Source organism: Micropterus dolomieu, linkage group LG16, assembly GCF_021292245.1.
Source record: "Micropterus dolomieu isolate WLL.071019.BEF.003 ecotype Adirondacks linkage group LG16, ASM2129224v1, whole genome shotgun sequence".
NCBI lineage: Eukaryota > Metazoa > Chordata > Actinopteri > Centrarchiformes > Centrarchidae > Micropterus > Micropterus dolomieu.
In genome coordinates, this window is record NC_060165.1 from 17,022,220 (window position 1) to 17,049,659 (window position 27,440).

Sequence of the window (27,440 nt, forward strand, 5' to 3'; positions counted from 1 at the left end):
TATTTTTCCCAATAAATTTATTTATTATGTTGTGGGACATTTTTACATACCTTGCTGTGCTTTGATGACAGTGTGCCGTGAAAACATGGCAAGACATCTACTTTATCTAATTTTCAAAGACAACAAAAATTCATCTTACTCTTGTGCAGCAATTAAAGGCATCAAATAGCTTTTTCAAATTATTTTTTTCAATGATTTCATCGATTTCACCAGGCAATGAATTTGGAGCCTGCACAAGAGAAATACCAGCAGTAAATTTCTGCAAAAATGCAAGCCGACAAAATACTTGATGACAAACACGTGTTAAGCTCATGGAATCAGGTATGTCCATTCATGTCATAACTGAATGTAATGGTCTTTGTTGCTTAATTCAGTGAGCATGGCCCTCTGTGAAGGGAAAAAATAATCATATTTACAAATATAAAATAACAGATTTGAGGGATATTTGCCATAAAATATTCAATTACTATACAAACTGATTCTCAGTCACAGCATTCTAACAAGAGCAGAACAAAAGCACTTCTGGCGTCATAAATTAAAAATCATCAATTTCCAACTACATACCATCTGATCTCGATGCTTAATTTGTTCTAATATGTTTCATCCAGGCTATATACATGCATGTATGCAAGGCCATAGTTGGCTGTGGTTTTATTGCTATAACTTGTAATATATATTTTTTTAAAAACAAACAAAAAACCCTGAAACACACTAAAATATTCTCCCATAGCTTTACATTTAACAAGAACCGAGAATTAAAACATGGAGATTCAAGTGAGATAAACTTTTGTGAAAAATGTTCAGTGTTGTGTGAAAAATATCTCATAGTATCACAATCTCCAATCAGAAAGTAGAGAGATGTGTGTGAAAAGCTTGAGGACAGTTGTTCAGGGGGTTAATGGATCAGTGGCTGCAAATACCTCATCAACATCAGCAAAAGTGTACAATCAATAAGTGAGAAAATACAATCAGTGAATATACATTCAACAGCAGTGACTAGAGGGACCTACCCACTGTGAACTAAATGAAGAGTATGTCAGGATAAGGCTCTACTGATCTTTATCATTCCTTATAAAATAACCAGAACAGTTAAGGAACTGAATGGAAAAAAACAAAACCCTGAAAGAAATGACAGAACAATATAAGCACTAGTTTAAAATCAAGTAAAATCTGACAAAAAGCTGGTCTTGTCCAAATAAAATCAAACATTTAACATTTATGGACTGGATTCTAACAGGCAGAAATGGTTTCAAACCTAAAACAGATCATTATGGTTATTTTGAGGGTCATCTCCCTTAATGAATCCATAGTGGCTTGTATTTTAAGGCTGCATGTAACGTCACTAGACGATTTGCCATCCCAGTGTTTTGTTTAAACAGAATACAAATTCACACATACATCTCATTTAATCTTATCTAATATATACTTGAAAAGCTATTATTTTTGTAACAGCATAAATGGGATTCTAAGTAACATAACATATCTTCCACTGACAGCAATTGTTCTCTGTGATCTTCCTCTCCTGGAATCACCTGGAAAGTCGTGGTTAATTTCCATCTTTGTACTTTCTATGAGGGCCGATCTGTGGCAAGCAAAACTATCTCAAGTAGTCCTTTCATAATCTGCAACTTCTCTTCTCTGTCCTTCTCACACACCAGTGCAGTCTTCACCAACAAGGAGAAAAGGGTTGAAAATAAGGCAGAGGCCTCTCGCTTCCAGCTGTACAGTCATTTCACAAAACATTTCACTTTCTTCACATTTATTCAACTGTCATAATTCATTACTGGATGTCTTCCACATAGTTAGCAGGATAGAGGCCTGTTTGTCCATTCTTGAGCCGGCCTTTGCACCAACCCTGATCATCTTCTTCGCCAATTTTGGTGAACTCCTCCCCTGGGAAAAAAAGGAGGGATGGGTGATTATTTGTATTCCAGAAACCTACTAGGAAATGTCAGAATTGTTCCTTGTATTTACCTGCTTTGAAGCTTAGCTCATCTTGCTCCTGTCCTTCGTAGTCATACAGGGCTTTAACAGGTACAGATACGACTGGAGAACCTGGCTCATCTTCGAATGGATTCCCATCTCCATTGGCGGAGAAAGGGTTACCGCCTGTGTCTTCATCTGACCAGTCTGGAGTCTTCTCCACACTGCTCGCACTAGATGGACAGACAAAAGAGCTGCTTAGAAAATGTATTTTCATGTTCATCTCAGGACCTTATGCATCAACAGGACAATCCCGGCATATAACGGCGTAAGCAGGGACAAAAGTAAAAAAGTTAGAGAAGTGGGAAAAATAAACATAAATCTACATAAAGTAAAGTCAAAACACAAAAGGCCAAAAGTGCATCTCCAAATCCAGGGGCAGCTTTGTGATTTATCCTGAAAACATTCCTCTTTCAGTTCTAAATAAAGTAAAAAAAAAAAACATGCTACAAAGCAAGCATTTGGTTCAGGCAGCATGACAACCGATTTAAGTCACTTTTATGCTACTTTAAGATCAAGAGCGTCAAGTGAGAGTGCACACAATGCTGAGGGACGGCAATGCAACAAAACAACATGACCACATACCACATAATACACAAAATACAGCAACATGAGACCAGGCAAGACAAATCATTGTTGTGAATGCATGATTGGAGTTTAACCTGAACTGCCAACAGAGGGAGCCACCTAAACACCAGAGAGAACCTGGCTCTGACAGAGTTACAAAGCTGAAAAACAGTAAAGGCACATCCGCACATACATAAAGGATTTACAGTCAGACCTGTTTTATTGCAAATTTACTACTTTACCGGCTTTTGTCTTCTGCAATTAAGTAAATATTTGAGATGATTTACGCCTAAGGTTGAATTAACATAGTTGTATCTTAATTGTTCTTTTTATATATTTGTATTTGGACTTCTTTTGATGCCATACAGCCAGTTAATTATCTCATATAAAAGACCAATATATCACAAATGGGTCAATATTCAGATCTGACTGTAAGACAGAAACATATTGGATTTCCCACAGCAGAGACACGTGCCCCCATGCTCATGACATTTAATGTTCAGCGAGACATGGCACTGTTAGGAGTGAAGGACAGACACACATTGGGCTTTGTGTGAAGTGCCATTTCAGTGACCATGCAGAGCAACACGATAACCTGACACCTGAGGGAGGAGAGAGGGTTACGAAGAAGAAGGGCGTTAAGATAAAGAAATGGCAAGAGACGCGGCGATCCATGAAAGATAGATAGACGGGATGCGGTCCAACAAAGATAGAAAACAGAAAAGGCGGGGGAGGTTGTAGGTGGGCGGAGTTTTCTCCTGTTCACCAACATTTTTTTTTCCTCTTTATTCACACTGATGTGGTTGACTGTGGGCTGCTGCTCCACGACCATCTTCTCCTCCTCCTCCTCTGCCTCCTCCTCCTCTTCTTCATCTTCAAAGGGGTTTGAGCCCACTGGTGCTGTTTTAGTAGGTACAGTCAGGCTGACAACATGGGACACAGTGAGAGATGGGTTGTTGACATGCACACAAATAAAGACACACCTGTGACATACATGACCTGTGGACAAATTCCAAAGAGTAATGAAGCCCGGCTAGGTTGATGTTGATAGTTGTGTTGTGTGTTTTTAACCGTTGTGATGCAGCACGGCAGACCTGTCCAGCTTTGGATTTCAGCACATGTCGAAGCAGTTTGCACGGGGCTGCTATAAGACCGATACGGTTTCTAAAGAGTTTAGAGGACGGTGTCTTTTTTTTTTTTTTTTAGACCTTTTGATAAACAAAAACGGATTTAACATTGTGTTTAGCTGTTTCAATGCAAATGTTAGTATACCCGGCTTACGGGTTTACTACATACTATATTAGCTACTTCCTAGGCCAAGGAGCAGTTTCATTAGCTAGCCAACTACATTTTTACTTTTAAAAATATCCCTTTTACATGTATTTCCTATCTGAAAGCTGGTCCAGGATGCTATCACACACAGTAGGGTAACGTTAGCAGCTTTTTCCTGCCAACCCCTTATCCGAGATAACGTTACATTTACCAACTCATTAGTTAGTCATCATCCAAAAAGCATTTTCTCTGGTATTTAACATTGAAATGGAAACAGTGTTTGAAAATGCAACCAATAAAGCATACGTCTAACATCGGCCGTCTGTTTGTTCAAATATGTCATACGTTAGAAAGAAATGAGAATGTGATCATATATTTTTCATTATCATACTAATTAGCTCATCACCGCAATACAAGAACAAATGTGATTGTTCATTTCAGTAAGAGTTATCCATTGGTGAGGACTTTTATTTTAGCTGGAGAGATTACAAAGTCAACCAAAAAGGGAGTTTTTAACCAACTCGTGGAGCTAACATTAGCTTAATTAACTAGCTTGCTAACTTTCAACATATTAAATCTTCAGCTTGGTTGCCGTCTAGAAATTAGAAGGCTGCTTTTGTATGCCTCGTCTGTGAATAAGCTACAGTAACTAAGAGGGTGGTTTTGTTTGTTTTGTTTCAAGAGAGATGACTCCGTAATTATGTATTTCAATGTAATAATAAGCATGGGTGAAATCAACAAGACATTACAAATCGGTCAACAAAACAACTGTTTTAGTCTAAACACAGATAGAAAAGTATTGTTTTGACTTAAGTGCTCCAAATACAATCCACAGGTGTCAGTATAAAGCTATAGAAACATCAACATGACACTTCCTGAGTGACACATTAAACACACAGCTCTCGGTATGTGCAATATGTTTCTGAAGTAGTCACATGAGTGCTCTTTACTTCCTACCATTATCATTTTTCACATCAAGGAACAAAAACTTACACTAGCCTTCCACCTGTATCAGAGGAAACACAGGGTCTCTACTCCTTGTTTACAGAATTAATAGACCATGAACAGCAGTAGTTATCAGTTGGCCCAGTTGTGAGAATTGTGAACACCTTTGTTTGCATAGTCATGCCATGCTCTCGAGTTGAGCCTGAGGAGTTATAATACCAAGCACTGCTCTAGAGGCACAATGTAACTTTGTATGGTTTCAGTCAACAAACCAACCCGACCATATAACTATATAAACCCAAGTATTCGAAGAGTTGTATTATGCTGTGGCTGCTGAAACCATGTTCATTCAAGCTTCAGACAACAAATAGGGGAAAAATAATAAAGGGCAAGGATATGTTTACGAATGAGGTCTGGCCTTCTGATGCTGATAAAAAACTACAATCAAGATAAGTCACTGACCTTCACTGTGAAGTCTGTTTTTGAAGTCAGTGCTCTGTGACTATAGAATGATAATACAAAATTGCTTCCGATTAAACCTATCGAGACAAAAAAATTCACCAGTCTCGCCCGTAGTTGTAGGAAACGACAGGAAAACAATGCGCTGTAAATGCTGGTTGGGGGAGAGGCAGTCACACAGCAGTTAACTTTCCCAAGTTCAGAGGTCAAATACTTCTCGTCCCTGACATTCCCTTCGTTGACTCCTCTACACACTCTTCTAGAGCTCTCATGATGTCTGCATACACACATATTCCTACTGATGTTTGGATAAGGGGCGACGGCAGGTGTTTTGCAAATTAAAATAAGGGAACCTTATTACCAAGCTGCAAAGGAATGTGAAGATGTAAGGCCAAACAGAGGACAGGATAATCACAGCTAACCTTGCTTGAAATACTGAACAATAAGTATAACACACGTAACAACTTCTACAATTAGCTCAACAATGCTGAGAAAAACTCATTTTCCAGAAACCAAACACGCATCTTTGCAAATGTGTCTCTGTATACTGACTGTGTGATGTGCTTTTTCACCATAATGATGGACGCAAGTTTTTACATTAATCAGCTGTTTGTTGTCGTTGTCATGAACCACTGTTATGTCTTTGGTGCTGTTGCCACAACAGCAAAGACACATTTCTTTACAAGGATGATGAAGTTCTTATCTTATCTTGGATTAGAAAGATTACGTTGCTGTTATTAAAAACTGCCAATCAAACATGAAGTGGTTCTAAACCTAGAAAGAGCAGTCTAATTTCATTAAATCATCAGAGGGTAAATTATTTAGCCGAAGTTTCTTTTAATCTTCTGGTTAATCACAAACCTGCTAAATCCAGTTGCAGGTGTTCGACTTGAACACTAATCCTACACATTTTTTGAACTTTCCAGTACCAATATTCATGCTATAAAAGGTCTTGGTGTATGTGAGTAATAGTTCCACATTACTTTTTGGCTTGCTTTCAACTATGTACCAGCAGACTGTTGTCTCACGGGGATACTTTCTTTCCCAACAAAATGTTTACAGTTACCACGGTATTGGACGTACAACTAGGCGTCACTCCCGGAGCTACTCCTTATGTAACGTTTTACAAGCATTCCTGAAGGGGAAGACGCAATGTGCGGCGTGCTGGATTATCACTGATGTGGGGAGATTGGATGAGGAAGACAGAGAGTCAGTTAGTGTGTTTGTGTGTGTGCGTGCATTTCGAACAGATGCTCAGTTTTCTGTGTGTTTGTTAGAACCAGAAAAAGTGAGTCAGTAAGTGATCAACTATCTACCTGATGCTGGTCTTGGCAGGCTGAACAGGCTGGTCTGACCCAGTTTGACTGATGCCTGTCAGTGTTACACCCTCGGATGGCTTCTTCTTTTCTCGTCTGCTGAGGGTTCGGTTCAGGTCTACGGACCAGTCCTGGTAGACACACATAGAGACACACACACACAAACACACACACTTTAGAGTCCAGTATTACATCTACAACTGTGCCAAATCTGGCAACTTCAGCTTGGTTCAAAAACATGCCTTCACAGGTAATACTGGGAGAACAAGTAACAGGCATGTGCACAGCAATATACACACACACACATACAACACAGTCCAGAAACCTTCTCAGCCTGTTACACTGACTCTGGAATTTGAAGCTGTACATGCATGTGTGTTTATATAGTACAGTGTAGGCCTGATAAAGTGATAGACACAACCATGAACAGCATCCATCACCTCTTGAAAGAAAAGCAGCACCAACGAGTCTCCCCTCCCCCTGAGGCTCAGTAGGGAGAGTGGAGAGACGGTACCATAACAGCAGCACAGTTACAGAGAGGAAAATATTTTTTTGGTGAAGCAGACCTACATTCACAATGATTTAGTTTGATATCAATTTTGTGTTGGAGATTCATGTCCCAAATAAATTTAAAAAACCCAGACAGGAGTCGTACCGCCCCCCTTTGTATGTATGACCTCAGAACTTTCCTAAAAGTTTGTCTGACCCCTCAAACTTTTAAAGATCAAAGGTCTTTCGGTCTGGCTCATGACCTCTGAGACTCTGACAGTGCTGTGCTATGGTCGCATCACGTGACGTACTGCAGGGTTCACATGGATAGAATTATGAGGGGGCCAGTCACTGAGGGGTCAGAGTTCAAAGGTTAGAAAGAACAGAGTAAGGTATATCCAGGAAAAGGTATGTAAACACCCTGTAGTTACCAGGTAAAGGGAACAGAGGTGAATAAGCCACACATTTTCATGAACATACTATAGCGGGTAGAGTCATGTGGCGTCTTCATGTACCACGATCATCTTTGTCTCATTAATATTCTTTGAAACTTAAATACAAGTTTAGACACAAACAAACTCACCTCAAACACAAACACAAATGGAAACTGTAAAGAGTGAGGGTGCTATTGGAACCCCCCCCCCCCATTCCCCCCCACACATGGCTGTTGTGAGAAGAACAGCCCTCCCATGCAGAACTCACTACAATGGACCTTGTCTTAAAGGAGTGAAGATTTGAACAGTCCAAATTCTGTCAGACATGGGGAAAGGAAAGCAGGTGTAGAACAGGGTTAATGCGGACAACAATCTAATCCTAAAACTGACCATAGCGTAAACACTGTAAACTGCAAACATGTTAGTATGTGGATGCAGCAATGACTTAGAACAGCAAATTATTTTACAGATTGGTCCTTTAACAACCTAACAAACATTTCTCAGGCTGTTACATGTACATGCATTTGTGTTTATATAGTAATATAGACCTGATAAAAATGAGAGACAACCATGTACAGCATCCATCACCTGCAGAAAGAAACACAGCACCAAGGAGTCTTCCCTCTTCCAGAGGCTTAGCAGGGAGAGTGGTAACACAGTTACAGAGAGGAAAATATCTTTTGGTATACAGATATAGTTATACCCCCCCCCCCCCCCCACACCCCCCCCAACACACATGACTGGCTTTTATTTTTGGTGAATCAGACCTACGTTCACAATGATTTACTTAATTGAATGATCCTGGAAATTTCCAATATCTATCATGAAACCACATACACTAAAGAGCCAGACATTTATCTTTGACATTGAGTTAATTATTCATTTGTTTCATTTGGATATTTGGATATCTACCCTATGGGAGCTGTCTGACAGGTTATGTCTCACACGTGTGTGTGTGTGTGTGTGTGTGTGTATCTTGTCAGAAAAGATTTATTTGTTTCTTAAAAAGCCTTCCAAAAACCAAGTGGAAACAAAAACGGCCCGGTGATGATCGAAGTGGAAGAAGACATTGGAACAGCTGTAACTGCAAGAGCACTCAACAGGATTATAAATTGTATTATTGCAAGCGCATGCAGCTTTTCTGTGCTTTCCCCTTTTCTTCTTCTTATTTGGCCGCCTGTTGGGAAGATGACATAAACTACATCCCTGTCAATGTCACTCTGACAGATGAGGAAAGATTTATTTCCACCAATGCTGCCAAACAGCATACTTCAATGACAAAATTTACACTGGGCTATAACTCCTGCTTGGGCTACATGGTATGGTAACATTGCAAAAAACTATGGCAGTGCTGCCCTTGACATTTTTTTATTTAAACATCTTCAGCATGATTTTTAGTCCAATTCCGGTATTGTCTTGACTGGTAGTTCTCACAGTTGGGCCTGGGAGAGCACCAGTGGTCCTTAAGAGGAGATAATGGCATCTCAAGACTAGTAAGGACTTTATTTCATTCATAATTAGCTCACTAAATAATATATAAGGACTTTTACTCTATGTCAGGGGTATTCAATTAGAATTCAAAGAGGTCTAGTTAGAGAAGATTTCCTGAAGCAAAAGTCCGGAACATCAAAACGACTAACTTGTGTTATCTTTCAGTACCATAACGTATAGTTGTATCAACATATGTTTTTAGTCAACAACGGACTGTCAAATCAAATAATATCAGTTTTCACGTCAAACTGGAGGGATAATAAATAATAACTACTCTAATAATAAATTCTAAATTTAAGTAAACTAAAATAAAGTGCCTATTTTTTTTTGTTAGAAAAAATGAAATAAAAAGTGTAGCTTGAAGTGAAGTGTAGTCTTAACCAACTTTATAATAAACACTCAACACATCATAATAAATGAACAACTGTAATGCCTCCTTTTCTCTTTCATTCCCTCTTACAGAGCTACCACTCTTACTTTCTCTTGTTCAGTGAGAAACGTGAGCTCTAGTTTCTCCTGCCAGCAAGCATTGGAGATCTATGAGAGATTCTGGTGTTGAACTGCCCGTGGGAGGAATGTACATGTAAAACTCTGTACACTCTTGATTAAAAGTCTTGTGAAATCTCTTTTCCCTTTGGTCTCCTCAATTTGTGTGTGTTTCCAAAAAATCTCTGGTTAATCTCGCGGACTCGACTCGCAAACATCGGAATGCACATCGGAATGGTCTGTGAGTTTCCTGGTCCGCTAAACCAGTACAGTAAATGCTAGAAAAGCTGTGCGGGTTAAAATAGAAACGCTCCGTCACGAGGTAGTAAGTTTCAATAATAAATCGGCTGTAGGTCGCGGTCCGGAGAGGACAGCGGCTGGGTCTGGATCCGGACCGCGGTCAGCCTATTTGTGACCTCTGCTCTATGTCATCAAGCCAGCAACAACAATAATCCTTCCTTAAGAGTTCATGTGATTAAATAAAGTGAGGGACTGTGACCTAATGTGTGTCTGTTTGTGGGTCTGTGACATGTAAACCTTTTTGGAACCCTTTGAGAGCTACTCTGGGTGGCTATCAAACATACTTTTTATATTAGTATAAATCGAGGATCTAGTACCTCAAATTGGGGCCAGTTCATTGGCATGCCAGGGCCTTGATTGGACCGGAACCACTTCAGGTCCTCTTCAGCATCAGTTGCAGAGATTGTGTCTTCCAGCGTATGGTAGATCGTCTGGAATCTATGGAGACAATATTGAACATTATTTTCAAGGTGATACCTGAAGTCTCAAGCATCTTACGGCACTGTTCATCAGCTGCATTAGCTTCATTTATGCATTCATACAATAAATGGGCGGTCTGATCAGTGCTTAGAAAAGAACAACCTTTTTAGTAATGATTTCCTATGTCTGACCTGTGATTGGCTGAGAGATCCAGGTGCTGTTTAACCTCCAGCAGCAGCTCTTTGAAGAAGCGGATGCGTTTGTCTTCAAACTGCTGCCACTGCTCAAACACCTGCTCCATGTTCTCCATATACTGAGGGGTCAACTTGTCGAGTTCTTCGAGGGATTTCTCATAGCGTTCTTTAGTCTGGGAAAAAGGGAGGAATGATGTGACAATTAAAACACATTAAAAAGTATGAACTCCTGATGATAAATCTCAAAAATCCAACACAATCTCTGATGGTGCCCATGTCTTTTTAGCAGACTACGGCTCTTACTCAGGTTATAAATTAAATGTCCAAAAGACACAGGTTCTTAGTTTCAACTATAATTTAGATTTTACATTTAAAGTTTGGACCTCCATCATATTGCACCCTCATCACGTACAACACAATCTTGCCACCCAACCTAGCCTTTTTCCAAAGGAAGCCCTACCTTCTGCACCTCCTGCTGACACTTTTCAACCTTTTCCTGGAGCTTCTTTTGGGCGTCAGGGTTGTTGTTGTTCTCCATTTTGCTGTTAGTCTCCCTGCTGGCTGCCAGCTTCTCTTCTTTGCAGGCAGTGTGATAAGCCTTCTTCACCGTCTCCATCTGTAGATTCAAACAATAAAATAAAATACAGGCAATGGCAGCAGCCTTGTTTGGTAACTTAGAACAAACTAACTGTGGAGGTGTAGAAAGAGCAATCAACAACTGGTGTCTAACTGAGGGATTTAAGCATTAGTTACAACTTTTTTAGATTAAGTTGTGCAATATTGGCCAAAGTCAGTCACAAAAAGTATTCTATTTTTAATCAAATAACAATATTAACATATTCTAATAAGATTATTGTTGTAAAATATCTTAAACATATCCATCTGTTCCCAAAATGTGCATCCATGTTAAAAGTCTTTGAGGGAATTTGATTTTCTCTTTGTTAGTGAGGTTGATGACACATGTTCACTTCTGTGTGTGTCATTTCTCAGGAGGCAAGACAATTTCACACTTCATATACAGTAGGATTGTACAATATGAAAAAGAATCACATTGCAATTATTTTGACAGATTTGCGATATGATTCACAATTAGTGGGAATGAACGTTTGCTGGGGTCTGTACCCAACAAACATGTTTTCTTACATCTGGAGAACAAGATTTGCAGGCCGGGGTGTCCCTGCAGCACTACAGAACTTCATTATAAAGCTGTTTTGTCACACATTTTACCTAAATAAATTGCAGCTTCCACGATTTGGATATTGCACTTAGGCATTTGCGAATTCGATAATATTTCAATTAATTGTGCAGCCCTAATATATAGTAACCAACTCATGTGAGGGAAGGAAACATGGAAACACTGATGCCTTTTATGTGATGCATTTGTTAAAACAGTAATTACCCACTCCCCTATCACTGTGTTTATATTTAAACTCCAGCAGATAGGAATTGAGGAAGCAAACTCATATATGATATTGGAAGAGTGCCCAGTGTAACTTGGGCCAAGGCCAGAGCAGCCATGTCCCTATTGAGCTAACCACGAGGGCATGAGTAGAGGACACTTAGAATACAAGGACAGCAGCATGTCCACCTCTCAAATTTGAAATAACAGGCAGTTGCATGTTGATTTATTTGTGTTAATCCACAAAAAAAGGGTTTAGGACTATGAGTCAAATACTGTATTCAAATTAGCATGTATGTGTCTGTTAATGACATATTGGATGTCACCCACGTCAGCTATTCATTTTCTAGACCAATTAATTAGCCTAATTTCCTCTCTGCCCTCTACTACTTGTCCCTGTCTGTCTGTTTGGTCAATCAATAAATCACTATAGCTACAAAACTGAATTGTTCTGTCCCTGCTCAATGAAAAAGGCCAGGATGTCACCACCCCCTGGTGATGTCACACACAGAGGAAATGGGGGGGGCAGAGCGTGGGGTTGCAAAACATTCAGTGGCATTGAACACACAAATACTTGCCTGGGCACGCTCTTTTAAGCATGCACAGAAACAGAAAGGAATGCGTGTACTGCCAAGTAAAGAGGCTGCTACAATGAAAGCAGTAGTAGGAAATACATTGACCTGACTTTGAACTAAGAGGTGCCAGTCTCCCTGCAAGCCCTCGGTGTTTCCTTCCCTTTTACTGACAGTCAAAGAATACAGGTAGGGGTGTGCGATATCAGAAGTGCAACAAGACAACAAAAGGGGGCCATACAACAAACTTATTTCACCACCTCAAGCAGAAACCAGGTTGAGTATGAGGAGAGCCAAAAATCCCCCGAGGAGAGCGCAACAGCTATTGTGAGTTTCAAACCAAAAATATTTTTCAGTATTTTGTCATACTGTCAACAATATGGGCCATATTCCCCACCGCTAACTACAGGATCTAGTAACTGGCTGCCACCTTGGCACACTTTGGCTAATGTTTGGCAATAGCTTCATATTCAAGATCAAGATGTTGCAATTGTTGTTCTGCTCTGCTGTTGTTAGGCAAGCAGGTAGTCACTGAGGGGAAACAATCATCGTCAGGAAAATGTAATCTTGTGAACTGAAGGGTAAAATTGATAGTCATGGCTGTCATCAGTGAATTGAAAAATGATTTGCTTGTGGTAACTGCTTAGCTGTTTACACTTTAAAACACATTTGATATGAATTGCTTAAAAATAATTTTTGAAATCCACACCTCTTTAAGTTTCTTTGCCCAGGGTTTCTGAGCCTTGCGGAAGCCGTCCTCAGCCTCTTTAGTCTCTTTGAAGCCGCCAATCATCTGTTTGTGGTAGGCGTCTCTCTGCCAGTTTTTCAGCTTCTCGTAGTCTTCTCCCATCAGTGCTGCTTTCACCTCCATGTGGAGCTCGCTAACCTTCTCCGCCTCCGTGCACAGAGCGGACCAGGCCCGTTCCAACGTACCATACTGAGGGCCTGAGGAAAGAGTTATTTACCTGTCTGTCTGTGAAAGTCACACTCTCTGGGATTATGGAAAAATATCTGTTTTCAGATAGGATACCAATACAACAGTCAGTACAGTCTTGTGGTTTAATAATAATAATAATAATGATAATAATAATAATAGTACATTTAATTTATAGGCGCCTTTCCGAACACTCAAGGTCACCTCACAAAACATAATAAAACAGTACAGCAATAATCGATAAAATTAACAACTATAATTACAGTGCATAAAATCAGGGTACATAACAACTGGAAACAAAGACTGAGAAAGAGTGATCACGTGGGATATGCCAAATTAAAAAGATGTGTTTTCAGGCGGGATTTAAAAATGGAAAGTGAGTCAATGTTGCGGATGTCTGGTGGAAGAGAGTTCCAGAGACGAGGGGCAGAGCGGCTGAAGGCTCTGAACCACATGGTGGTCAAACGAGCAAGAGGTACAGTGAGGTGAATAGAAGAAGAAGACCTAAGAGTATGGGTGCGGGTGTTAATATGAAGGAAGTCAGTGAGGTACCGAGGAGCGAGGTTATGAATTGCCTTGAAGGTCAGGAGCAGAGTTTTAAAATCAATGCGGTATTTAACTGCCAATGCCAATGAATCTGCTGAAGGACAGGAGTGATATGATTAATGTAAGGGGTTCTGCTGATGATATGGCCAGTTGAAGTTTATGTATGGATTTGAGAGGAAGACCAACGAGAAAAGAATTACAATAATCATTGCGGGATGTGACCTGTCGGTGAACGAGAATGGCTGTACTAGTGGATGAGAGAGATGGAGGCGATTAATGTTACGTAAATGGAAGTATGCAGACCGAGCTATATTATTAATGTGAGCTTGAAATGAAAGTGTGCTGTCGAGGATCACACCCAGACTCCTGACCTGAGGGGAGAGGGAAACTGTGGAGTTGTCAATGGTAAGAGAAAAACTGTCAGATTTAGTCAAAGTGGATTTGGTGCCAACGAGGAGAACCTCGGTTTTGTCACTGTTAAGTTTGAGGAAGTTGCAAGAGAACCAGGATTTGATTTCCGTTAATTAATTATCCCTAAGAGAGTTAAGAATAGTTTACTATGACTACTAAAATAATATCTTTTTGTCAATATTAAACTATGTACTAACTCTTGAAATAAAAACTGCTATATACAATTTAATATAAAGCTTGAGTTTTTTTATATTCTTACCTTTTTCTATGAGTTGCCGCCAGCGCTTCCCCCATTCTGAGAGTTGCTGTGCGTACGACTTTTCAATACGTGACCGCTCATGGAGACAGTTCATCAAATCATTACAGAGTCTGTGTCCATCGTCTACCCGTTTCACTGTTCGCTTGTAGTTACCAATCTGAGAACCGGCAAAAGAGACACAGAAAGATAGTTGAAAAAGTTGAAGAGGACGTAGAAACTAGGTCAAAAAAAAAAGTTGTGGCTAGGGTCGCACTAGATTTCTTAAAGATGTTGAGTGGAGTTTATTTATTTCCTTAAGATAGACCAGTTGCTGCTGAGACGTAAATGTCATCTCAACACAGCAGCTTTAAGCAACTGATCCTGGATTTAGGTTTTTAGGAAGGAATCCATGCGTCTCACCTCCCAGAAGCTGTCACTGGAGACATCGATCATGGAGTCATCATAGGTGCCTGACATCGTTGCTGCCCTGAGTTCCAATCAGTGTGTAAGGCCTAGAAAAACACATAAAAACAAAGTGTCAGTGAATGAAAGTGATTAAAACACCCTCTTAGCTCATTGCTACAAATGTTAAATACTAGTAACAGAAGTTAATATCATATCATGACCGGTCAGTTAATCTTTTGTTTAACAGAGAACATTAACTATAAAAATAAACTATTAATAATTTTAGTCATTTATCAGGTAAAAATCTAAACAATTTGCTGGTTACAGATTTACAAAATAATACTGACCCAAAAGAATAGGTAGGTAATGTAAAACCCACTGTATTTGCCATTTACTATAATTTATTTATTTTATATCAATGTAGCTTTCAATTAGAGGTTAAACAATTAGTCAATTACTTGATTAGTCGTTTGGCAGATAATTAATCGCTAACTATTTTGATAATCAAACAACTGTTTTGTCTGGGAACACTGTCCAAAACGTGATGTTTCTAGCTTCTCAAATGTAAGGATTTGACACTGTGATGACAAAATAATGAATTAAAAAAAAAAAATAAAAAAAAAAATCACTAAACTGTAAGTGTAGTAAGCAGGAGTTCCATGTTTCTGCTCCTACAGTAGAATCATTGTTACAATAAAAACATAATTTTGTGAGCGAAATATACAAATTAAATTAAATACGGCAAGCATTGTCATTATTTTTGGCTAAGGTTCTCAAATGAAATGAGCCAACATCAAAGACAGAGTTATTAAACATATTCATAAAGAGAAACACCTTTTAATTCAGGTCGTTACACCCCAACTCGCGCTCTTTCTATGTGCTCTAACAGCTGGAGGACAACAACATCAAGGCAAATTTATCATTCTGCCACAACAACATTCTTTGGATATTAAAGCTGTGGACCCAGACGCTGATGAGAGGGTGAATACTGTGAGTGAGAAGAAAACTGATACAGAAATACAAAGGAAGGGCAAAGGCAGTGAAAGTGTGTGATCTGGTTTGATAATATATGCAGCAGGTGGGTGTTTTCATCCACTTCTGTAACAAACTGAAACCACAGTGGTTGCTGGCGGTACACCGAGTCTCAGCTAAACTATATGTGTGTGTGTTATTCTGACAGAGATAGAAAAAAAGAAACTGTTAAGAAGCACACAGCGGGCAGCTTCCGTTTCCTTTAGACGGGTACCACAGTCAGTCCTCTGTTACCCTCCTCCCCCCTCTTCTCTCGTCACGTCCATCATTTCAGACTAAACAGCCCTCCAAACAGTCTCTCTTTATTCCTCTCCTCCATCCTCTTCCTGCACGCTCACCCGTCTCCTCCGTTCTCCATCAGCCTGGAGCATCTCCTCTCTCGACAGACTGACTGGCCCTGTTCAGATCTAGTATCTTGTAACCATATATATTCAGATTGTAGTTACGTCCGGCTGAGACAGACTGCAGGAATCAGAACTCGTCTAAAATGCATCTCGAGTGACCGCTAAAGATCGGATTTTACTTTCCAGCTCGCATTCAATTGCCCCTCTAAAACTGAAATGACTACTAGGATGGAGACATATTTGAATTCAATAGAGCTAAAACAATTTGTTATTTAAGATTAGATTAATTGATGCCAACAACTAGTGATGGCGGGCGGCACGGTGATGCAGTGGTTAGCACTGTCGCCTCAAAGCAAGAAGGTCGTGAGTTGCGCCGGCCTTTCTGTGTGGAATTTGCATGTTCTCCCCGTGTCTGCGTGGGTTCTCTCCGGGTGCTCCGGCTTCCTCCCACCGTCCAAAGACATGCAGGCTAGGTTGATTGGTAACCCTAAATTGTCCTTAGGTGTGAGCGTGAGTGTTTGTTCATCTATGTGTGGCCCTGCGATGGACTGGTGACCGCAGGATAAGCGGTTGACGATGGATGGAACTAGTGATGGTCATTATTTAACAGACTAAAATGTATATATGAAGAGCTCAAAATACTAGTAATCTGTTCAGAGAGCCATGTGTTCACAGTACACACAACCTGCAGACTAGAGCCCAACTGATACAGGGCTTTTGAGGCAATACGGGTATCAATATCAGTGGTTCTCACAAATAGACTTTACTTGGGCAGGCCGCCGAGGTACATTTGGTGACCCATTTTACCATTTTGCAGAGAAACAAAGACAGATGTTATCTATTACGTTGCAAGACGTGGACAGGGTGGATATTTTACAAGCATGGACCGGGTATGGTGACAGTGAACACACCAGTGCAGATGTCATTCTGTACCACGTTGGCTTTGATTCATCACTAACAAGTCTCCTCCAAATGTGGCACACCTGCTGCTGTAAAAACTAATTGAGGGTGGAAATGATGACTTTCCTTTCGGCGACTTTATAAAAAGTACTGCTGAAGCCCGCAGAGCAGACACATACAGGAAGACAGATACATTAAGAGGCGGGGCAATGTGTTTGCAGGACAGGTGTAGGTATGTGGTGTGTGGGGAAAAGAGAACTGAGTAAACACTAAAATAAGGTGGAGAATGAAGTAGAATTAAAATGGTGAAATAAGAAATACCCTAGACTACTAGAAATAGAAATATACCCACAACCCCCCACGCCCCAGCATATTTGTTGAAAAAGATTCTATCATAATAGTTTTGAATGTTCTACGTCAGATTTGTTGAAGTGATCTACTGTTTGGCGTCAAGTGTTTCACAACATAATTAACCATCTGGTTTCTTCAATTTTCACTCAGGAGCAAAAATCTGAAAGAAAGAAATAAAGATTTGACATATCGTGATAATTATCAATATTGAATGATATAAAATGTTTTTATTGTGATAACATTTTTGGCCATATTACCGCATCCTAGGTTGCAGCTTATTCTCTTTTTAGATTGGACAGTTTGACAAAACAAGTCACCTTAGTCACCTTTTTTAAAACTTTTTATGGAGAAATAATTTTTGATAATGAAAATAATTGTTAGCCTTAGTCAGAATCATAAAACCAACAGCAAATATGTTAACTTTAAACAGAAAACGTCACTCAGAATAAAATTTGTACAAAGAAGACACAAGAAATAATGCAGTCAATAAAATTACCTATAATCAAACATTTATGAAATACGGTGTGTGTGAGCAACCATATATTATTCACATTTCTGTAGAGCAATATCTTCGTACTTGTTGCACATCCTTTCACTGATACCGATTAAAAAGTGGCCAAATGAAGACACTAAAATCTTCCTCTCCGTCACTCACTCTCACTTTTTAGACTACTACTACTCTGATAGTCAGTTACACTCATTTCAAACATCAATAACATCTACCAGAACCTACCCATCTCTAATATGGAGCTGTCCACTTGTGATCAGTTCACACAAGATGCATTTTATTGCCAAGTATGAACACACAGGGCCTCTTTCAGTTGAGCGAGACAGCGAGAGGATGAGGGCTGGTGTTTAGTGTGTGCATGTGTGTGTGTTGGTCAATGGTCAATGGTCAGTGGCCCGTGTCCTCCAGGGCAGGACGTGCACAGAGGGAAGCTCTGTGGTCATTGCTAGCTTGGGAACAATCCTCCCTTTAACTGTGTTTGTAGTTTACAATCAGGTCAGTCAAACGGCCAAACACACATGCACATTGCACACAGAGCCAGTTACACACGAACAGATGTTGTCTGTAACCATCTCTAGAGAAAACCACACGTTTTATTTTACTCAACTTCCTCATGAATGATTGTCACAATTGTGTGCATAGAGCATCTTGTATGCATCAAATACTACAACAATACACTGAGTCATAACATTTTTGACTCAGTAGCTTTATATTGAAGATAATGTTATGTTTTTTCTTGAGACAAAAATATTTAAAGAGAAGGGACTTTAGAGGGAATACAGAGAAGACAAATTTCGAGGTGTGTGTGTAATAAAAAAGGAGCCTATTTCACAGCATGAAAAATTACACATTATCCAGGCCAGTGCTCTCCTCTTGTCCCTCCTGCATTCCCCCACCAGCTGTCCATATTCTTCATTCACCAATCTCTGCTGCAGCACGAGAGAGGGACACATGGAACGAGCCAAAAATATCTACTCTAAACATGGCAACAAGTTTTCTGACATCAAAAGCTACTATGCACAAATTTTGGTAGCACTTTAAATTACAGCTTGGTAATAACATGCTAATACTGAGCTAATAGTTTGATAATGAAGACATAATTAAGTTATACCATGTACTTTCCAAGGTAATAACCAGTTACTAGCTTGGTATTAACAATGGTTATAACTGGGTAATATTAGACTGAAACTTATGTAACAATGTAATAGGAGGCCGAAACCAAATAAGTAGTTTAGCATTTTGCAGCCTTGATTCATGGCAGGTATTTCTAGGTAACAGGTCACAGCAAACATATAATTTGTACAGTATTACCTTGAAACAAAAGGGAACGTTTTTTGATGAATTTTAGCATTATAATTTTGACGTTTTTCACATGATAATGAAGATATTATGCTGATCATAGCATATAATATTGTGAAAAAAATCTGCCTATATTACCTCATTATTAAACCATAAATGTCACCATATTACCAGTTTTTAAAAATTCAAATATTCCACTGATAAAACCATTTTGTTATTAGAAAGTTATCATATAGTTGCCGAAATATTCCTATAATATTACTAAATAGTTTTTCCATCATTGCCATGTTTAAATGTGTTTTCCCATTAATACACTTTGTTTTTGGCTCCTTATTACCCTTTTACATATATTTCAGTCCCAGATTTACCTACTGTTAAATGTCATATTATGCTCACTTCAGGTTCAAAATCTTATTTAGGGGTTGTACCAGAAATAATTAATTTTCGAAAAACACCATATTTTTGTCTGCACATTGCTGCAGCACCTCTTTTAACCGTACACATTGAACGCTCTGTTTTAGCTACAGACTGAAGCATCTCACTTCAATTTGATCTTTGTTTTGAGTTGCGCATGCACAGTACCTATTTAAGGACAGTTCAGCCGTACATGTTCGAGTCCAAGTCTGATACAAAAACACTATTAGCATGTTATTACTGTGCTGTAATGTAAAGTGACACCCAAATATAATACCTAAAATATGTTTAAACAAATTACAACTTTAATCAGCTACATGTTCCTCCTTTCCTTTCCTAAGTAGCCTGGGAACCAGACAAATCTGCCAACATCATATTTTTTTTTTGCCTGATAGATACGCCTCCTATTAAGTCAGATTTCCACCAGTCCTGGATCTGGTCGGGCCAATCACAATATGGGCGGGTTTGAAAGGATAACTGACAGAGGAGTGTCACGCCTACGGGTCCAGATTTGAAAGGTTTAGCTGCTCTGATTGCTTAAAGACTTGCCACAGACTGTCCAGCGTAATGCATCAAGGTCACGAAACAAACATTCAAACAAGGCAGTGCTGATCAAATATGAATCAAGATTCTGTTACTGCATTGCACATTTCCTGCCTCAAATGTTTTCAGATATGTTTGCGACCAGGCTGCAGTTTATTTCCCTGCTTGAAAATGTACCAAGCACCACCCCAAGTTGCATGAGTCGCTCAGCTCTACATCACATGTTTGCGCCCACTGATAACCCTTGGAAAATGAAAATGAACTGAGAGGTTCCAGACTAATACGCATTTGCGAATTAATCACGCGATGCCAGGCTACCAAGTAAGGTCTCAGATTTCCAGAAACAAAATTACTTTTTTCTTTACTTATTAATAACGTGACAATACTTTTAGAAGATATACACACAAGCACTTTTTGAGAATGACTTAATAAATTAAAACATAAGGACAAAGACCCTATGGAAAATGTTAAGCCACAACAATGTATTGGGAATTCCTTCATCTCAAAAACTATTTCCCAGGCCTGATGTCATCAACAGCAAACAGGAACAACCGCCTGCACACCCTTGGCTCTGTAGGACATTAGGACCATGTTAAACAATTGAACGTGGCTTGACCCAGAACTGTAAACAATGCTGCTGAGTATGTCAAGGTCTGAAGTCCACTTAATCTACCATTCTAGAGTAGACAAACTATGCTGCTATACACAAGCAAAAAAACCCACGCAGGAATGAGGAGAAACTGCAGTGAACGTAATATGTAGAAATTACTATCTGGCGTTGTGTTTTTGTCATCTCAATTTCTAGTGACAAACAAAAAGTCACTCTTGCAAACAAATGCATGATTTTATCCAGGCTGCAGAAACTTAGCTTAGGTTATTAGCTTACAGGCTTAATGATTACGTAATCAAACACAACAATGATATCCCCTAAAGTCTGATAAGTAAATGTACTGAGCATGCGCTACTTGGGTTTCTGACAACAGCCTTAAGATAGAAGTGAACAAATGCATTCCTCACCGCTACCATGCCTAAACTGAACCTTGGCATGTTAAGCAAGTTCCCACACTGGGGGGGGGGGGGGGGGGGGGGGGGGGGGGGGGGGGGGGGGGGGGGTATTGAGGAAAGCAAGAGGTGACCATGTGTGTTATTAAAAGCACATGAAAGATACTGTACTATGCTTCTGGATACGAGACGACAAGAGTGATGTCTAAGCTACAGACACATGAGATACCAATAACCTTTGCAACCAGCCCAGGGAGGGGAAAATAAGAGATGGGAACAACCAAAGATAGAGACAGGGTGTGCAAAATGTTGGTGAGATGGCAAGCCCTTGTGTACAATTTTCTTTCCCACAAACCACCATTCACTCTGTTTTACGCTTCTTAGAGTGCTCTGGGGGTTGTCACACAGAAACCGTGTCATGAATGGAGCTGAGGAGCAGGGAACAACAGGATGCACAGACGGCAGAGATGAGCTCATACACGACTGACAGGCACACGCATACCTGCCCTGAAGCTGTGTTTATGTTAGAGGGTGAAAAATATTATCAGAGCGCCAGGAAACCAACCTGGGCTTTCACTGTTCACAGACTTCATATATCACCTTTTTTGAGTACATTTGATCCAGATGGATGTGGGAGCAAACTTTTGTGATTTAGCAAGGTCACTTCAGAACAAACTCTTATCTACAGACTATGGCAAGGACGTCTGCAAACTAATGTCATACAAGCTCAACTTGTCATTCTACCTCCATCTGGCTTGCCTACTAATCAATAACTGCTAGACATGGGAAATGTGTGCACAGTAAGTGGAGTTATCCTGAGGGCCGCTGTGTCATATTTAGTTTCCTGCTAAATATTGAGAGCTCCCAGCCTCGTCTGCATGTTTGTCGTAAGCAAGAACCCACACTGCTTACAGGATTTGTCTAAATGAGAATCCATGACTTACTTCTCCAGATTTTAAATACAGGAAGAACTGACTTATCCCTTTTTTCCCAGCTGTTTTTTTGGTTCAGGAAAAACACAACTGGTCAGGTGTTTCTGCTGATCATTTCAGCTTAAAGAATTAGTCACATTTTCCTTATTAAAATCTTCAAATGTCTTGTTTTGTCCAACCAACAGTCAAAAACCAAAGGATACTCAGTTTACAATTATATAAAACAGCAAATATTTATATCGGACATGTTACAACCAGAGAATTTTTGGCATTTTGGCTTAAAAACTACTTAAACAAATAATCGATTGAGATAATTGCAGATTCATTTTCTGTCGATTTTCTATCAAATAAATTAACTAATTGTTGCAGATCTAAAGTGAAGATCTTTGCTTTATGAATTGCTATGCACATTTTCAGCATTTTGACATTTTATAGACAAAACAATTAATCCAGGAAATCAGTAATCAGATTAATCCATAGCAAATAAAATTTCGTTAGTTCTAGCTCTACTGACTATTTCTTGAACTTAAAACTAAACTAAACAAACCAACACTCAACTTGCTTATGATTATTACATTACAAACAGGCTTAAAAACTGCTGTACTGCCGATGCCTTAATCACATGGAAATTGCTTATGTGACAACGGGTGACTTTTTTCAGTTTCCATTTCCTTCTTTTGTTGCATAAAACGCCTGCAATATCTCTGAGGCAGCTGAGCTGATCTATCCCAGCAATATTGCGGTTTCACAGCAGGACATTGCTAAATCCCGACTGGGCTATGAGAAAAAAAAATAAAATCATTCCTTTGCTACTTTCTCTCTAGTTGCACACTTGTACACTAGCTTGAAGGTCAAAAGTTTCCATAGCAATCACAGGTCATGACCTTAATTTTCTTTCCCTGTCAGTCAATCACCTATGCCCTCCTTCCCACTGTGTGAGCTCAGCAGCTGCACAGCACTGCTGATCTCACAGGAATATGGCCTTTCGAATGTGGAGCCTCTCGATTACACACTCCCACCTATCCAGCCTTTATAGAGATCACTACCAGAGCTTCATACTGTGGCTAGTAGGCTACAAAACACCAGACAATGAAACCATTGGTCCATCAACACTAGGTCAACTGTAGCTCAACATAACTGACCAGTCCACCAGCTCACAAACCCCTTGCTCCATGGTCAGGGAGAAACAATGCCGTTTGTTCCACACTTTCAGGCATTTTCCACTGGACACGCCAGCAGCATAGAGATGAACATAATGGAGGGAAATTCAGTATTACATGACAGGGAATGGGAGATTCTGACGTCACCGGCGGGCACTTTTTCCTGTGGAAACCCCTGTCCTGCATGCAGATTTGTGTCTCATGTGATACATTTAAAGCTGCAGACCTTTCAGGAAGGGGCCTTGAAAACAATTCTCTCACAAAGACAGAGATCACAGAGGACCCCACAACTTGATTTCAGCATTTGAAACTTTCTGGAGCTGCTTTATTGTATTTACAATAACCAGGAGGCCCGTGAATAAGGGCAGCAACTAAGAGCTATTTTCATCATAGATGCATCTGCAGACTGTTTTCCCAATTCATCATTTAGTCTATGAAGTATCAGAAACATGCCCACTATAACTTCCAATGCATTGTTTTCTCCAACCAATAGTCCAAAAACCAAAAGATATTCAGTTTATAATGATATAAAACCAAAACATGATAAAAATAATCGAGCTGGTGCTATGCTAGTTCAAGCATATATTTGGCATATTAGCTTGAAAAGTGAAAAAATATAATAGCAAAATTGTTGCAAAATAATTTTCTGTTTCTTGACTAATTGTTTCAGCTTTAATTTTCTTAATAAATTGATTTATATTTGGTCTACAAAATCAGAAAATAGAAGAAAAAAAAAAAAAAAAAGCGACAGCTGACTTCTTCATATTTCTTATTTTGTCTGACAAACAGTCCAAAACCTAAGCATATTCAGCTTATCATCACTGAATATTCACATATGCGACAAGGGAACCAGTCAATATGAGATCTGCGATTAATGCAGTGAAGCATAGAAAACTTTCTTACTTTATGTCTTAACAGATACTTGGATTCTAGCTTTGGTGCGATGGTGGGAGTAGTTTATGTCCACTCATATGAACAGGTTAAACATATTACATAATTAAAATCTGCTTGACAATGGCTCATATCCCTGTCACTGCTTCATGTGTGCTCTTGGGAGAATACACCAATAAAAAAAAGATCCCTCTAAATGGAGAGCAGTGGCTTCAGCCTGAATTGGAATACCCACTCTAAGTTTAGCTTGGTTCTCTGACTAGCAATCAGTTCACATGGCCACCCCAGAAATAAGGAACCAGCAGCCTTCTCACAGAGCTTTCACTACTGCTTTACCCTGACAACACTACTCCCCAAACAAACACAAACCACACATATATAGGTATACTGTCACCATGTCTAAATACTCCAGCTGCATGACTGATAACTTCCACTGACTCATGTCAGTATCATCACTACTGGCTGGAAGGAAGGCCAGGTTCCTTATTACTTGCTTCTTTCTGTTAACAAGGATTTGACAGTAAATTATACTAAGTATAACCCCCCCCAAACGCCCTGAAAGCTAACATTTCTTTCTGTACATGTAACGTGGATCGAATGTACAGTAACGTTACAGGAGTCAGGACTGAACTTGGCAGCTAACTTGCACTGCGCAAATTAAAGCACAGAGGACGTGCAGCCCATAACGAAACTGGCAGCCAGCAGTAACTGAGCCATTTCTCTCCACAGAAAATGACAAAAGTATAATATAATGTTGTAAGCAATACCAGGCAGGACCAGAGAGTTATCTGTACTTGCGAAACCTGCCCCGCCCTTTATCAATACATACCCCCTGAAAGCTGGACAGCTGGGGTAATACGCCTCGAGGAAACAACATGAATTAACCTGGTCCAACAACCAACTGCGACATTACTTCACTACAGTAACGTTAAGCATTTTGTAAAACAACGACCTAACGGTACTAACGTTAGCTTAAGTCTTCGGACTTTTAATATCCTGAAATATTGTTACTGTGTGTGAAACGTGTTATAACTTACATTCCGTCAATGGTGAACTCGTTAAACCTCAATTTTAGATCCTATTAGACCCGTGCGACCACTATTTTACCTTATTGTAGCATTTACTTTATTTAAATTACGTTCTTATGACCAACACAGCAACGACTTAAGTTAACGTACTCCCATCGGGAAGTAAGTTAACTTTAACGTTAGCCCCCTAACGCTAGCTCTGATGGTAGCGAATTAGCCACAGCCCCTTTAGTAAAAAAGTTCAACGGTACACCGTAAAAGTCTTAGTTTAAGCTCACCTGGCACAGGTTTATTCCTCTTGGGGATTTATGTTTAACCGAAGACTAAATTCTCTTGTTGGTGCCAATTTCCAAATCTTGTCAACCGTTTTTCTGCTCAGCAGCGGCACCATCGATTGACTGACTGACACTCTTGTCAGTTGCGTGCAGTACTGCACAGCACATCCGGTCAAGATTTTCAACATAAGACCGGCAGCGAAGGCGATGTTTAGTCCCAAGGGTAGAAAGTAAATTAGTAAATGTAGCCCACTGTCTGTACGAATTGGAGATAATTGGGCTTTAGCATTTCCTTTTCATATTACTTTGCTCCACTAGAGCTATAGTTACACGTTATTTTGCAGATTGAGCTTTTACATAAAAAACCTATGATCACTTTGAAAAATATGATACATTGGTATAGATTAAACTGTCTAATAGTATATACAATTAACCCTGTCTCGACCAGCTACAACATTAAAATACTACAAATGATTGCATCAATACTTCAACATGGACCATTTTGTATGACCTTTGCTTGTTGTAGTGGTGTATGTTTACATTGTTATATGGCTACACAATTATTAAGTATAGGATATGTATGCATCTCCCACAGTTGCAAAGTATTTATAAAAGTACCAGAAATACTTGAATATTGTGTATTCTGTAATTACAGACACAATTACAAATGTGCTTTATGTTGCCCAAATATAACAAAACTCATTCCAAACAACATGGAAGAGTGTCTAGTAATTAACTTGACAAGTAGTTAACTTTAACAACGTTTAACAACAAAAGCGCCACAGCTGAATGACACTATGAAATGTGGTGTCAAAACCTCTATTTTGGAATTACCTAACTTCCGATATTGAAATATGTAAAAATGATCAGCTTTATGCAAACTATGAGAGGCGTGGCTGCCTGATGTCACATCCCTTAAAAAAACTTTTCTACTTACTTGAGCCAGAGGCACCCGGCACTGCTTCCTACAGTGATGTCTGTGGCCCTTCCTTTAATTTGACTTAAACTCCGCAAAAGTATACGCTCATCAAAATTTAGGTCATGTCACATCTAAAAACGTTTGTGTTTTGTCTTGTGTGATGTAAAGGCTCATAGTCACCCCAAACATGACGCTGGGGTCTTTTAGGGAGTCTGTTAGGCCCTATGGCCTCCTGTTCCTTATGCTCTCTGAACATTGTGAAATATGTACACTGTCACATTCAAATACCCATTATATGCACACTGCAGACTACATTATATTTCACCTAGAGCCCCAGCCCCAGCTGCTGGGTGTTTGCTGTACGACCAGTAGTTTTTTTACACAGTAGTGTAAAAATATGCACCATCAGGACAATATCAACTAAAAAATAAAGATTAAATTAATTAACTATTAAATGTTCTAATGGTATGATGCAGGTCATTTAAGCTCTTACCATTCTAGGTGATGTTGTTCTATAGTGGTGCATATGCTTTTATTTGGAGAACAAACCAATTACTACAAACCAAGTGACACTCTAGGGGGGCCTGGGTTGGTTGCCTGCTTTGCCTGCTTAGCAATCCAGCTTTAATTAAAGTTTTAAACATACCAACCTATAAAAACAAGTTAATAATTTCAAAGATTATTTATGTCAGAGGTCATGTAAAAGACAACATTATAAGTAAAGTGGCACATGTTTAGCTGCAAACTTACTGTTTTAAGATAGCAAAAATATATCAAGCAAAGTATGATAACACAAATGTGTCTTAAACATTGAAAAAAACTCTGGTACTTTTTAGAAAAAGGAAGTTAACTGCTGGAACCTTCTCTAGTGAGTCTTTCTTTCCTCATGCAAAAGCCATAAACTAATTCCGTAATGTGAAAAAGATATATTTAATGCAGGGTTGAAGCTATTTTTACTTCATCATATGCAGTATGAGAGTT

General features: G+C 39.4%; 1 protein-coding gene across 2 annotated transcripts; it reads right to left on the minus strand.

The window, feature by feature from the left end:
• Window positions 1–25,594, minus strand: pacsin2 (protein kinase C and casein kinase substrate in neurons 2). 2 transcript variants are annotated; one of them, XM_046071701.1, is made up of 10 exons: window positions 25,544–25,594; window positions 14,877–14,968; window positions 14,478–14,634; window positions 13,037–13,272; window positions 10,817–10,972; window positions 10,354–10,529; window positions 10,060–10,180; window positions 6,543–6,673; window positions 1,975–2,156; window positions 1–1,893 (listed from the first exon to the last, which is right to left on the minus strand). In XM_046071701.1, the coding sequence occupies exons 2-10, from the start codon at window positions 14,931–14,933 to the stop codon at window positions 1,781–1,783; spliced, it is 1,329 nt and encodes a 442-aa protein (XP_045927657.1). In that variant the 5' UTR covers window positions 14,934–14,968; window positions 25,544–25,594; the 3' UTR covers window positions 1–1,780. The 2 variants fall into 2 exon arrangements, with proteins under 2 accessions (XP_045927657.1, XP_045927656.1); XM_046071700.1 differs by lacking the exon at window positions 25,544–25,594 and adding an exon at window positions 3,321–3,473 and having other exon boundaries at window positions 14,877–14,972.
• Between the last annotated feature and the right edge of the window lie 1,846 nt (window positions 25,595–27,440).